We start from the raw sequence: 12,369 nt of genomic DNA on the forward strand, positions 1-12,369 counted from the left end.
AGTTTTAATAAATCAGTTCTACTGAACTACGTTACCTTTTTGTGTTCTTTATTTTATTCATATATTTACTTATTGTATTTGGTATTTGTGTGTGTTTATCAATCCTCGTGTCCGAGAACAAAAATATAAACTTTTGTGTTGATATCAGCACCAAGTACATGCCACATGTAACGTGACATGCCACATGTATATATATGACAACCGGGTGATCCCTTTGCATAGCAAAAATGATATTTTTCGTACATTTTGTGATTTACAATAGTTATAAAAACTATTTAAAACCATACTTAAAAGTTCGTTGAGAGTTAATATAACATTAAGATCCCTTCACGTTGCAAAAATAACCTTTTTACAAAAAAATTGTGATTTTAGTTAGATAAAAAACACAATAATGATTACTGGTACTCTGGTAGATACTATTTAATACTGTACTCAAAAGTTATTGGACAGTCAATAACGTCAACCCATATAAAAACAAGGCTGGTGTATTTTATTGTTGCCATTTCCGCATCGTCAATTTCGATGCATTCTGAAAGACCTTTTGAAAGCCATGGAGTACGTCACTGGACACGGTTTTGGATTCGTCACATTCTTTCTCCCACCTTCACCTTATCGCGTCCTTAATATATTACTGCTTTCTGTTTGGATTGTAGTGCGTGGCATTGAGATGTAATTGCTAAAAAAAAATTGTTAAACTTCCTGTCACTTGCCTTTTTCATCTTATATTCATTTTAAATCATATTTTTCTATTTTTCCTGTTTATAAATTTCTGGAGTTGTGGTATGTGGTTTTACTTCATCAAACTATTTCTCAAAACCCGAGAATATAGTATGGATCAGACTGCAACTTGGCCGGAGAGTTTGCCAAGCAACAGGATAAAAGCTTTTCACGAGCTGATCCAAAGCCAGGAGTTGACCAATAATCTGCGGGAGATGCTTCAGTGGCCGAGAAAGATCGAGTGTGATCCCACATATGAAGATGGCCTTGTGATGCAAATCATAGCGATGTTTAAGAATACACTCTTAATTTTGGGCTCTTGCACTTCAAACCAGCATCTTGAGATTCCGACAAGTGATATGTGTTTATCATATAGTTCGGATGGGCAGAAATTCGAAAATTCAGGCAAAAATGAAGGAAATATCATCCCGGCAAAACGTAAAAAGGGATGCCACAAAAGAAGGTATGTCTAATTATATCATACTGTAATAGTTTTAACTAATTACCCTAAATCTATAATACGTAAAGTTACTAGATATTACTTTTAAGATTATTTTTCATTTGTTATCCCTATATATTTAGAAATTTCTTTGGAAATTGATACCATAACTTTAAGATCATTAATTATGCATCCAATTTCTATTTGGAATTAGCATACTTATATATGTACGCCTGTATGTGTAGTCAAGCTACTAATTTCCAGTTTATTTGGACACATGTAGAAAAAATTCATGGACGTCATCACAAGTGACCTCTGCTTTGGTTGATGATGGGCATGCATGGAGAAAATATGGTCAAAAGCATATTAACAATACAAACCATCAAAGGTATATTTTTCTGGAAACATGAGAGTATGTCTCTGTTGACATATTCATTTGGAGAAAATGTGTATAATAAAATATTTTCTTTTTGCTAATTTTGGTTGTATATATTTGTTGATATGCTAGGAGTTATTATAGGTGTACCTATAAGTTTGACCAAGGATGCCTCGCAGCAAAGCAAGTCCAAAAGATCCAAGACAAGCCACCAAAATATAAAACAACCTACATGAGAAACCATACTTGTCAGAATCTACAAAGAGCTCCTGAAATCATTTTGGATTCTTTAAATTCTGGAGATACATCAATCCTTTTTAACTTTGAAACAAAGGGACTCATAGCGAGGACACAAGTTGGCACCTTTTTCCCCTCTATAAAGCATGAACTAAATGAGAGTTACCCTTCTCATGGGAATTTGAGAAATGATGAATATTCGTTTGCCAGTGACCTACATTGTGCTCTAAACGCATGTGTTTCAAATAATCCACTTGAACCAAATATCTAAGACTGAAACGTTATAAGGGTTCGATCACAGGGACATAATATCATCAAGGGGACATTAAGCGTTCGATGATCATGGGGTTATGATACCCTCATGGACGCGCGTATCAATCTATTACTAGTAACCATGGTTATTAGATGACCATATGCTTGAAATGAATGTTTTCAATGATTTTCCTTCTTAATTATTTTTGTTGCATCATTGTTAAAATTTTCAAATATGATAAACATATGTGATGGAAAATGAAAACTTGGTTTACAAAGTCATTAATTAAACTAGAGAAATTTCATCAAATAACCATAAAATGGGGGGGGGGGGGGGGGGGGGGGGGTGTTAAGAAAATAACCATAATAATCCTTGGTGTCATCCAGAAACGACAAATTTTTTTCGTTGGTATTAAAGATCTGTAGAGGCGTCTCTGAGGATCTTATATTTGCTCTGCGGATTGATTTATTTCACTGAGGAACCGGTAGTTGGCTGATCCGCAGAGCCCTCTCTGCGGATCTGTTAACTCTCTGCGGATTTGCTTAATGTTCTGCGGAAATGGTAGATTTAAGCCATAATTGAGCTGATTTCGAATATATTTCATTTTTTGTTAAGTTAGTATCGTTTTATATCCTTTTTAATCACTAGAAACGAGTATTTTTCAATTTTCTGAAGGCTTTAATCGGTAGAAGTCGTTTTTTCTTTGTCTTTGTGGAGAGTGTTTTGTAAAAATGAGTTTTATTATTCTCTGTACGGGAGGGTGTTGGCAGCCAGTTAATGGAAATGAGGTTTACGTTAGAAATAATGTGAAAAACTATGGTTGAAATCTTCCTCCTAACTTTGACCATCAGATGTTATTACAAATGGTTAGAAATAAGGCCGGTGTGTTCAATAGTCATATATCTTTGTCTTTTAAACACCCGGAGTGCGGGTATGTAATGGAGCTTGCAAATGAATCAGATGTAGATCACCTGAAACATGTAATGTCTGAAACAAAGCAGAAAATGCATTTGTATTTATCGGTGGGAGATGAAGAATTTGAAGAACAACCACCGGTGGTGAAAAGTCAGTTTATTGGAGCAAAAAGTATTAGAGGTATTGGAGATAGTAAATCTGGTGGAAACTGGTCCAGGGGACGAGTAAATGATGTTGGAGTGGGTTATGAAAAGAAAGCTTCAGTTGGTGATAAGTTTGTATCAGATAACGATAACGTTTTATCAGATGATGATAACGAACCAAATTTGCACATGACAGAATTAGAACATCAAATTTTATTTGAGTTTGGAGAAGTACCTGATTTTGATGATCAATTATGTGATGAAAAATCAAATGAACATTGGTCGGAAGATGAGTACACGCAACGGAAAATTGTTTTTAATCCCTGGTATTGTATTCCTCCTATTCCTGGTCCAGAACCTATTCTTGAACCTGGACCATTTCACAGTTTAGGTCCGAATGATAAAATATTTGTGAATCAAACCTATAACACCATCTGTTAAATTCAAAGCAGTTAAAGAAAAGTTTCAGATAAAGGTTCAAAAATCATGCAAATCTCGATACGAGGTAGTTTGTTTGCAAGAAAACTTTCATTGGCGTTTATATGTAGTTGTCGTTAAAGGAACAAAAATGTTTGAAATTAAGACTTATAATGAGGAGCACACATGTTCTTCATTACTTATACAACCAAATAATAGGAAAGCAACTAGTGAAGTTGTGGGAACCATAATACATGACATTATGGGTCAAGGTAGTTTGAGAGTTTGGAGGCCTAAAGATACTATTAGAGATATGAGTGCGTTGATGAAAATTAATTTGAATTATTCACAAGCGTGGCATGCTATAGATTTGCTATGGGATTGATGATGGGGACCCCCGAAGTAAGTTTCTCCAAACTTCCAGTTTATTTTCACAACTTGAAGAAACATAATCCTGGGACTGTGGCATACATACAAACTGATTTGGAGGATCACTTCGAGTATTGTTTTTTCGCTATTGGTTGCGCGGTAAATAGATAAATTAAATTTTAAAGTTTGTAAATATATAGTGTTTATATACAAAACAAATTGTTAATATCTTCATGCTTGTTACATAATTGTTGCGTGCTTTCAGACGGTTTTGTAGAAAAGTTATTATTATGGATGGTGCCCATCTGAAGGGAAAATACAAAGGCACCATATTGCATGCAGTTGTCATGGATGGCAACAATCAGATATTGCCTATTAGGTATGGAATTTGCGCAAAAGAGACAACGGATTCTTGGACATGGTTCCTTGAAAAACTACATAAACGCATTGGTGATTTGGAAGGTCTGGCGTTGGTAACGGATAGGGTTGCATCAATTGTTGTAAGTATTCAAAATGTTTTCCCAAATGCTCAACAAGGCTTGTGTGGTTTTCATCTAATAGGAAACATAGTGCACACCTTTGGAAAAAATAAAAAAAAACAACAATTTTGTTTTGGAAGCTTGTAAGAGCTTACTAGACCAATGAGTTTGAAAAGTATTGGGGGAGACTTTGTACTCCTAGACCAGATGTAGCGGCGTACCTTAGTCAAATTCCACGTGATAATGGATTAGATCGCGTTGCCCTACCATGAGGTACGACTATTTGACCTCAAACAGTGTAGAGTCCATGAATGTTGTATCAAAAAATGATAGGAAGTTGCCTATATTACCATTCTTGAGTTCTTTCGTGCGCTTATGCAGAAATGGTATCAACATCGATTGACTGCAGGTATGACAAAAATTTTGTCAAATTGAACGATAAATGTCATATATAATGATATATCATTGTTTTAACAGAAAAAAGTACAACAATACTTACGAAGTGGGATGAAGCTATGGTTAAAAAAAATAAAGACGAGATAACAGGATGGTCGATATCTGGTGTTGACAATGCAACTTATCAAGTCCATGACTTCAAAAGTGGTGGCATAGTTGACTTGAGGCAAAAGACTTGTTCTTGCAATTATTGGCAACGAACTGGTTTGCCTTGTGGTCATGTGATAATGGTTTTAACGCATTTGAAAAATGAAAATTGTGGGCATATGGCTATAGATGCTTATAAAATTGAAACGTATCGAAGAACGTACGAGGAGGCCGTGTACCCCCTACCAGACCATGGTGATTGGGAGGTTCCTAATGACATTATGGTTGTTAACCCTCCAGTAATGGAAATACGTCAAGCGGGTAGACCGAAAAACACCAACCGTATCCCCTCACAAGGTGAGAAACCGAAAATAAGATGTAGATGCCATAGTACAACACATAATGCAAGGACGTGTAAGGAAATTGTCCCAAAGAAGCAAAATAAAAGTAGAAAACGTAGTGTGGCTTCAGCAAGCGGGACAAAAGCGAGAGAAGACGAAGGGACGCAAGCGATAGAAAACCAATGGAAGCAGGAGGCAGAAATCCAAGGAACGCATGAGACAGAAAACCTAGGGACGTAAGCAACAGAAAACCAAGGGACGCAAGACGGAACATACTTTCCGTGGTTCGATTTGAATGAATGATGTTTATTTTAAAATGTGTTTATTATGAAGTTTGTATAAGACAAAAAAAAACTAGTATTTCTACAAACTTTTGCATTACTATTTCATCAACTCCGCAGCAAAGTACTGTTAATTCCGCAGTACTGTTTCCTCTACTCTGTATCAAATAGTGTTCGATCCGCAGTACTAATATTTTATTATATAAAAATTACGATTTCATCAGTAAGGATTTTACTATAAATTCACTTTAGTATGCATATGATTTCATCTACTTATCACCCTTTCTTTCATTCTTTTTTCTGGACACCATCAAATTTTCACTCACAATGGGTTCCAAACCATGGAGCGCTGAGGAGATCGTACGTCTAACACGTGCATATATTATTGTGTACGAGAGCATCGGTGTGAATGATCCAAGTTTAACTTATACCTACAACGTTGATCCTCAAACTGTTGCAGGAAACTATCGTAACATCGTTGCTGTCATAGCTAAATGGTATGAAGTAAAAACAGAAATTTTGTTATTCAACGATCTTTATAACAATATTGATGATGCACGGGTCAATGAAGACGAGGAAGTGATCTTGGAAGCGGCGAAAGAGGAATGAAAATCCATTAGCGATGGGTCGGAATTCGAGTATGAAGCCCATTGGAAACTTATAAAAGATCTCCCGTACTTTTAATGTTTTTGTAGAACGTTATTTTGATGTGGTTGGTTTTTATTAGGACATTTAGATGTATTTGGTTATTTTAAGGTTATTTATATGTACTTCTTTGTATAAGGTTATTTTTATGTAATTGGTTTTTATTACGTTGTTTTCATCGTCTGCGTAATACTTGGAAACAGATACAAATACTTTATTCCAGAAACTACAAACACTACAAATACATGGAAACAGATAAAACAACGCTTACAAATAATAAGATAAAGAAGTAGAAAATATTACGCATAAAATATTACAGTCTACATGAAATACTGGTTTTTTTTCACCACATTCCAAACGTCATCATATTCGAACTCACTTCCATCATGCTCCATCATGTAATGCTCTTTAACAACTTGTAAAAGTTCTTCATCGTCTGCGTAAAAACGTGGAATATTTTTAATATATTTATACCATCGATTGAACCATGTGACTTTTTCCTTTAATTCCATCCACTTAGTAACAACATCTTCTTTAAGTCGGTGTTATCCTTCCTCATGGTTGAAGAAACATGTTATACTGGTCCATTCATCACCTACAAGGCACTATGACAGAGCTATTGGTATTACACCCTCGTTAACGTTCATCCAACATTGTGTTAGGACCATCACCTCTGTTGTCATCCATGGATGTGGAGCATCGGCCGATGTTGCTACATTTGAAGAAGTTGGTACATTAGTGGCCATTTCAGAATAAAGGTGTGAATTTATTGAAGAATGAATGATTACTTAAATAAGAAAAATGACTCTGCAGAATGACAAACAGCTATGTGGAATGATAAACAGCTCTGCGGAATGACAAATAGCTATGCGGACTGACAACAAGCTCTGCGGACTGACAAACAGCTCTGCGGACTGACAAACAACTCTGCGGATTGACGAACAGCTATGCAGAGTCTACAAACTCTGCGGACTTACAAACAGCTCTGCGGATTCGTAAATATTCTGTGGAATAATGAATACGAATTCCATTTAAATTGGACAACCATTTTAATTTTGAGAAGTTTTGGAAAGTTGTGAAAATGAGTTCCTTCAATGAGGTGTTAAAAAAAAGTTTCTCCAACCTACCGATTTTCTTTCATAATCTGCAAAAAACCAATCCTAACACCTTTACGTGCATTAAGAAAGATATGTACGATCGTTTCCAATTTTGTTTTGTAGCATTGGGATGCGTGGTATGTAATCCTTTATACTAAATTTCTTGTTATTTGAAGTTGTTAAATGGCTAATATTCTTATCTTTTCTTGCAGATTCGTACGTTTCTCACGTCTATGATACCAATCATATTCGTTTGTCACGTGCCTCTAATTAGGGCTTACATAACATCCATGTACATTGCGGTTGCTTTAGATGGAAATCATGAACCCCTACTTATAGCAGTTGCTTTGGGAACCATAAACTGTGACGAGTCATGGGTATGGTTCATGAGGAGGCTAAAAGAATGTTTAAGTGACAGTATGGAATTTGGTTTCATAAGCCATATGTCTGACTCCATAGACTTCGCAGTACAGAGAGTCTACCCTGATTCATATCATGCTTATTTTTGTAAAAATATAGCTGAGAAAATACGAGCTTCCACCGGAAACAATACAGTTGTGGAGCAGTTCATGCAAAATATATAATGTGTCTGATTTTTATAGGAGTTTGAACACCTTATAAAATGAGGTGAATGGGAATGATCTTCACTGTCTTGAAAATATTGCCATTGCAAAATGGGTACGAGCTTTTTTCCCTAAAGTATGTTTCAATGTGAAATTCATTGACATTCCCGACGTCGTCAATTGGATAAGGACAAACAGGCATGAGTTACCAATAACAACAAGCATTCAAATGGTCCATGACTTCATGCAAGGAGTGTATGGTCAACGTGCTGCATCCGGAGGTAATAATGATATGTTTTAATATAAATTATTGAATCATAATTTTTATTTGATGATTCAGTTAATTTCACAGGGGAATTTCATGGTCTTCTGACCCCTTATGCACTTAAGGTGCTTCAAAAAAGATTTATCAACTCTGATGGTTGTAGGGTTAGGCATATTGTTGGCGACAGATATGAAGTGAGTAAGTATTTAACCACCGAATCCGTGCAAATAGATCGTGGCATTTGTACTTGCGGGAAATGGAAAAAGTGCGGTATACCTTGTCATCACGCTATAGCATCACTACAAAGGTTTGAAATTGAAGAAATCCAACTTATGGTAAATTATAAGTTAACTACTGCGGTGTATCGAAATCCTTATCAAACTGAGACGGTGAATCCTATTCCAAACCTTATGCATTGGGAAATACCAGTTGAAAGTGTTGTCGTCTTACCTCCACGACAATTTACTTGAATTGTAATGCATGGATGACAACTAATATTAGTTTGTATTTACTTCTATATTAACCTTAGTTTTGGTCCATTGACGTTGTTATATTTTAATAAATAATGTGTACCTTTTAATAAATAATATTTACCTTTTAATAAAATATTTTAAACCTTAGTTTTGGTCCGTTCCCGACAAACAGCTCTGTGAACTGTCACACAGCTCTGCGGACTGTAAGACAACTCTGTGGACTGACAAACAGCTCTGAGGACTACCAAACAGCTCTTTGCGGACTTAACGGGTGTATAAATTGCCATAGATGATCGTTGAATTTTTTCTAAAGAGTTACAATTTATTTCGAATTTTAATATGAGTTCATCTTCAAATTTCTATATTTGCTCGTGCAATGAAGTTGATTGTTACTATTATGATCCGATAGACCCTTTTCTTGCACAGTCACCAAACATCAGAGGGCCATATATGTCTAATGATACTTTGCAACAATTGCAATGGGCTGAAGAACAACAAAAAATAGATAAAGAGTCATCTTGGGCTCTCACTGAACGTCGTGACATCATTACCGCAGAGTGCAAAGAGGCTGAGGAAAGGATACAGATTAATAAAAATAAAATCAAATAGCATGAAGAATGGATAAAAAATACAAAGAAGACTATCAAAATGACTGAAAAATAGCTTGCTAAGAAGGATGCAGAAATGATAGATCTTGGGCGGAAAAAGGATCGTTTTGAAGACAAAATAAGAATTAGGGACGGCCATATAACAATGGAGAAAGATAAGTATCCATTGCAGTTCCCTTAACTTAATTACTGTTGGTGTACGTTTATTTTGTGTTTTTGGTTTGTTATATGTATTATCTTCGAGTTTAAGTTATTTTATTAAATTAACTCTACTACTTATGATTCACTAATATAATCATAAAATAACCGATTACTCATCAAACAATAATAAAACTACACAATCCAACTACACAATCAACCTCTAGTTGCCCAAATAATTTCTGTCATCCTATTACGGTAATTAAATCTCGTATCTCGAGCAGACTGGTGTGTCTCCACTTCCACCCCCGATGCAAGAATTTCCGTGAACATGCACACATACACTCCACAATCTCCTCTATCTACATTTTCCTGCTGCGGGACATTTACACCTTAAACAAATTCCACCGAACTAGGTTTCAGTCTATCGAGAAAATGCTTCCAATATGAAATTTTCTCTAGTTCACTTAAAATATTATCACCAAAGATTTTGAAAGAACCGTTTGTCCCATACTCTTTGAAATAACCACACCATTTAGCTGAATCGTATATGGTCATTTTCCATGTAATGAGATTCAACTCCGCCAAAAACCAATGAACTTGCGGGATGTTGATAGGAATTAAAACCTGCATAAAAATGTTAAATTATATATATATATATATATATATATATATATATATATATATATATATATATATACAAATTTAAAATTATATATATATATATATATATATATATATATATATATATATATATATATATATATATAATTTAAGATTTATATGATATATAAATAAATACACATACCCGATCAATATGCTTCCAATGAGGTCCGCCAAGCTTCCGTGCTGCTATTCGCCTCAAATAATATGTCTTCCCAGCTTCCAAAGTAGTGCCATGACAACTAATAATCGTCCACCTAGCTGTCGAGGGATTGATATCATTCAGCAATGACGCCCATATTACCAAATGTTACGTGTTATAAGATAAGAAGTTGAATTTTCTGCAATTAATTATCCCAAACGTTTTGTGAAATGAAATAAGGGATATATCTTACCTCAGAGTTCAACCACCCACCCAAACCTATACATGCCAAGTAAAGTTGCCCAAAATTCCCAATTCATTTAAAAACCTTTATAACACTGATGTTTCAAAAAAAGTGTCGTCTGGTGCTTTCCCCATAATTTCCAAAAATCATCATCAGTAGGCATGTAACGGTCCAATAGCAACTATATGTTCTCTGTAGTAGCGTTGGTCTTCGGTTTTCTTCTTTTTTTGTTCTTCACTAGTTCTGTGGACGGAACCTATAAATTCAAAATGTTAAGTAATTTTTAACAACGATATAATTTATAAATACAAAGTACGTAAGGCTCCCTACAATACTTCGATTTCATCTTCCCCCTTTTTGCGGTGTAACCTTTACCGGTGTAATTGTGTTATCGTTAACTTCAACAACAACCGGTGGTGACCCCACATACGTAGCGGGTGACTCTTTTTCCAAACCACCAAAAAATGTTTCAACATGGCCTTCCACATTATCAAAATCATTCACACCAAATTGTCCTTCGTTATCACATTTCTCAATTTTCTTCGACACCTGCTCCATTGTGGTTGCCAAATGATTAACAATGTCCATTAACTTGTCTATTTTACTCTCTTCTGAGGTGTTGTGCTCTGCGCCCCGACCATGAGCGGGTGAGATGATGTAATCTGGTTCCTGGAACTGATTGGCTTGAGGTGATGGAGAGCATTGTTTATGGGGGCTCTGTTGCATCGGTGGAGACTCCACTCCGTCAAAAGTCCAACTCAGATAACGCGAATAGAATGGCAATTGGACCTCAAATTCCGTTGCTACCACATCAGGTGGAATGTTGTTTTCCTGCAAAATAAAAACATTATTTTGGACTACATATCGATTATTTACTATATATAAGTTTATAAGGAATGTATAACTACACCACTGACACGTCTAGTATGCGTAAACATTGCTTGACAGTTAATTGTGATTTTATTCTCCATGCCCTCATTCTTGGAAATTCATTTGCGGTGTGATGCGCGTACCTCAAAGCTTCTGGAAATGTCTCTAAAATCCATACCTAGTATAACTTTAACATGTTATGATTTGTGGATGATTATAAAAACTTTGAAATGTGTAATATCAATTGCACGTAAAACCAACCTTAAACGGGAGGTGAAAATCGGTCAACGTATACTTCAACGTCTTGATGGGACCCATTTCCATATTGGCTTGATCTCGTAAATATCTGTAGATTTTCCCAAACCACAGTCATAATTGTGTTTCACTATACCTTCATAAAAACGTAACCCACGCAAACCTGTCGTACTCATTATAATTAATATGAATCATCTTGTAGTTATAAATAAATAGTCCATTTACTACCTGTTCCAATTATAAAGATTATCGTCGACGTCAAACACTATCGACGGAATGCATGTATTTGTATCACGTCCTATGAGACCTCTCAACAAAAACAACATATTCATAAGCATTACCGCATCATCATCGCTACAAGTCTCGAATGATGGCCCTTTTATGTAGTCTTTTATATCTTTCATCCGTAACTCTTCATCTCTCAAATCTGGGAACAACCGACTCTGTAATGCAGATTTCGTTTTGTGTTTTGTATTGATTACATCAACATAAGGTTCAAATCTCAAACTGCTAATCAAACAAAATTCGGTTTCACCATATTCCACCACCCTGCCTTGTAACTCGAACCGAAACCTCTCAGCCCTGGCTACCAGCACATCATGAACCTCATGCAACATCATCAAATGACAGAGCATCGGGTCACCATTCGGGGTGGGCATACCAATGAAGATCCCAAATGGTGTCTCTCAAAATAATTCGAGTCGCCTAGTATTTAGTTTTGGAATGAACTTCCTCAACACAGTGCCCACCACCCCTTTAAAAGTTAACTATGCAGGCAACCGGACAAATGAGCTGATGTGGAGGCTGACATGGACTAACGTGGCATGCCACATGAGTTTCTAACTTACTAATTAAGAAATTGACATTTTCTAGAAAATGAAATGAAAGAGTTTCGA

General features: G+C 35.7%; 2 protein-coding genes across 2 annotated transcripts; both read left to right on the top strand.

Annotated features, from left to right (window-relative positions):
• The first annotated feature begins 774 nt into the window (after positions 1 to 774).
• Positions 775 to 2,238, top strand: LOC145136337 (putative WRKY transcription factor 70). The gene is made up of 3 exons (XM_079070468.1): positions 775 to 1,180; positions 1,440 to 1,544; positions 1,665 to 2,238. The coding sequence occupies exons 1-3, from the start codon at positions 783 to 785 to the stop codon at positions 2,038 to 2,040; spliced, it is 879 nt and encodes a 292-aa protein (XP_078926594.1). The 5' UTR covers positions 775 to 782; the 3' UTR covers positions 2,041 to 2,238.
• Positions 2,239 to 4,156: 1,918 nt separating this feature from the next.
• On the top strand, positions 4,157 to 5,469 carry LOC145139453 (uncharacterized). The gene is made up of 3 exons (XM_079073274.1): positions 4,157 to 4,366; positions 4,679 to 4,754; positions 4,823 to 5,469. The coding sequence occupies exons 1-3, from the start codon at positions 4,157 to 4,159 to the stop codon at positions 5,467 to 5,469; spliced, it is 933 nt and encodes a 310-aa protein (XP_078929400.1).
• The last annotated feature ends 6,900 nt before the right edge of the window (positions 5,470 to 12,369 follow it).

This window comes from Lactuca virosa, chromosome 9 (genome assembly GCF_052849685.1).
Source record: "Lactuca virosa cultivar CGN04683 chromosome 9, Lactuca_virosa_CGN04683_v6, whole genome shotgun sequence".
NCBI lineage: Eukaryota > Viridiplantae > Streptophyta > Magnoliopsida > Asterales > Asteraceae > Lactuca > Lactuca virosa.

What these genes read in the sequence shown, in the direction of transcription:
- LOC145136337 (XM_079070468.1), top strand. Translation starts at nt 783, where the DNA reads ATGTGGTTTTACTTCATCAAACTATTTCTCAAAACCCGAGAATATAGT. An exon ending in AAGGGATGCCACAAAAGAAG is followed by an intron (nt 1,181 to 1,439) that starts GTATGTCTAATT and finishes GGACACATGTAG; the next exon opens with AAAAAATTCATGGACGTCAT. An exon ending in AACAATACAAACCATCAAAG is followed by an intron (nt 1,545 to 1,664) that starts GTATATTTTTCT and finishes TTGATATGCTAG; the next exon opens with GAGTTATTATAGGTGTACCT.
- LOC145139453 (XM_079073274.1), top strand. Translation starts at nt 4,157, where the DNA reads ATGGATGGTGCCCATCTGAAGGGAAAATACAAAGGCACCATATTGCAT. An exon ending in ATAGGGTTGCATCAATTGTT is followed by an intron (nt 4,367 to 4,678) that starts GTAAGTATTCAA and finishes AAAAAATGATAG; the next exon opens with GAAGTTGCCTATATTACCAT. An exon ending in TCAACATCGATTGACTGCAG is followed by an intron (nt 4,755 to 4,822) that starts GTATGACAAAAA and finishes TTGTTTTAACAG; the next exon opens with AAAAAAGTACAACAATACTT.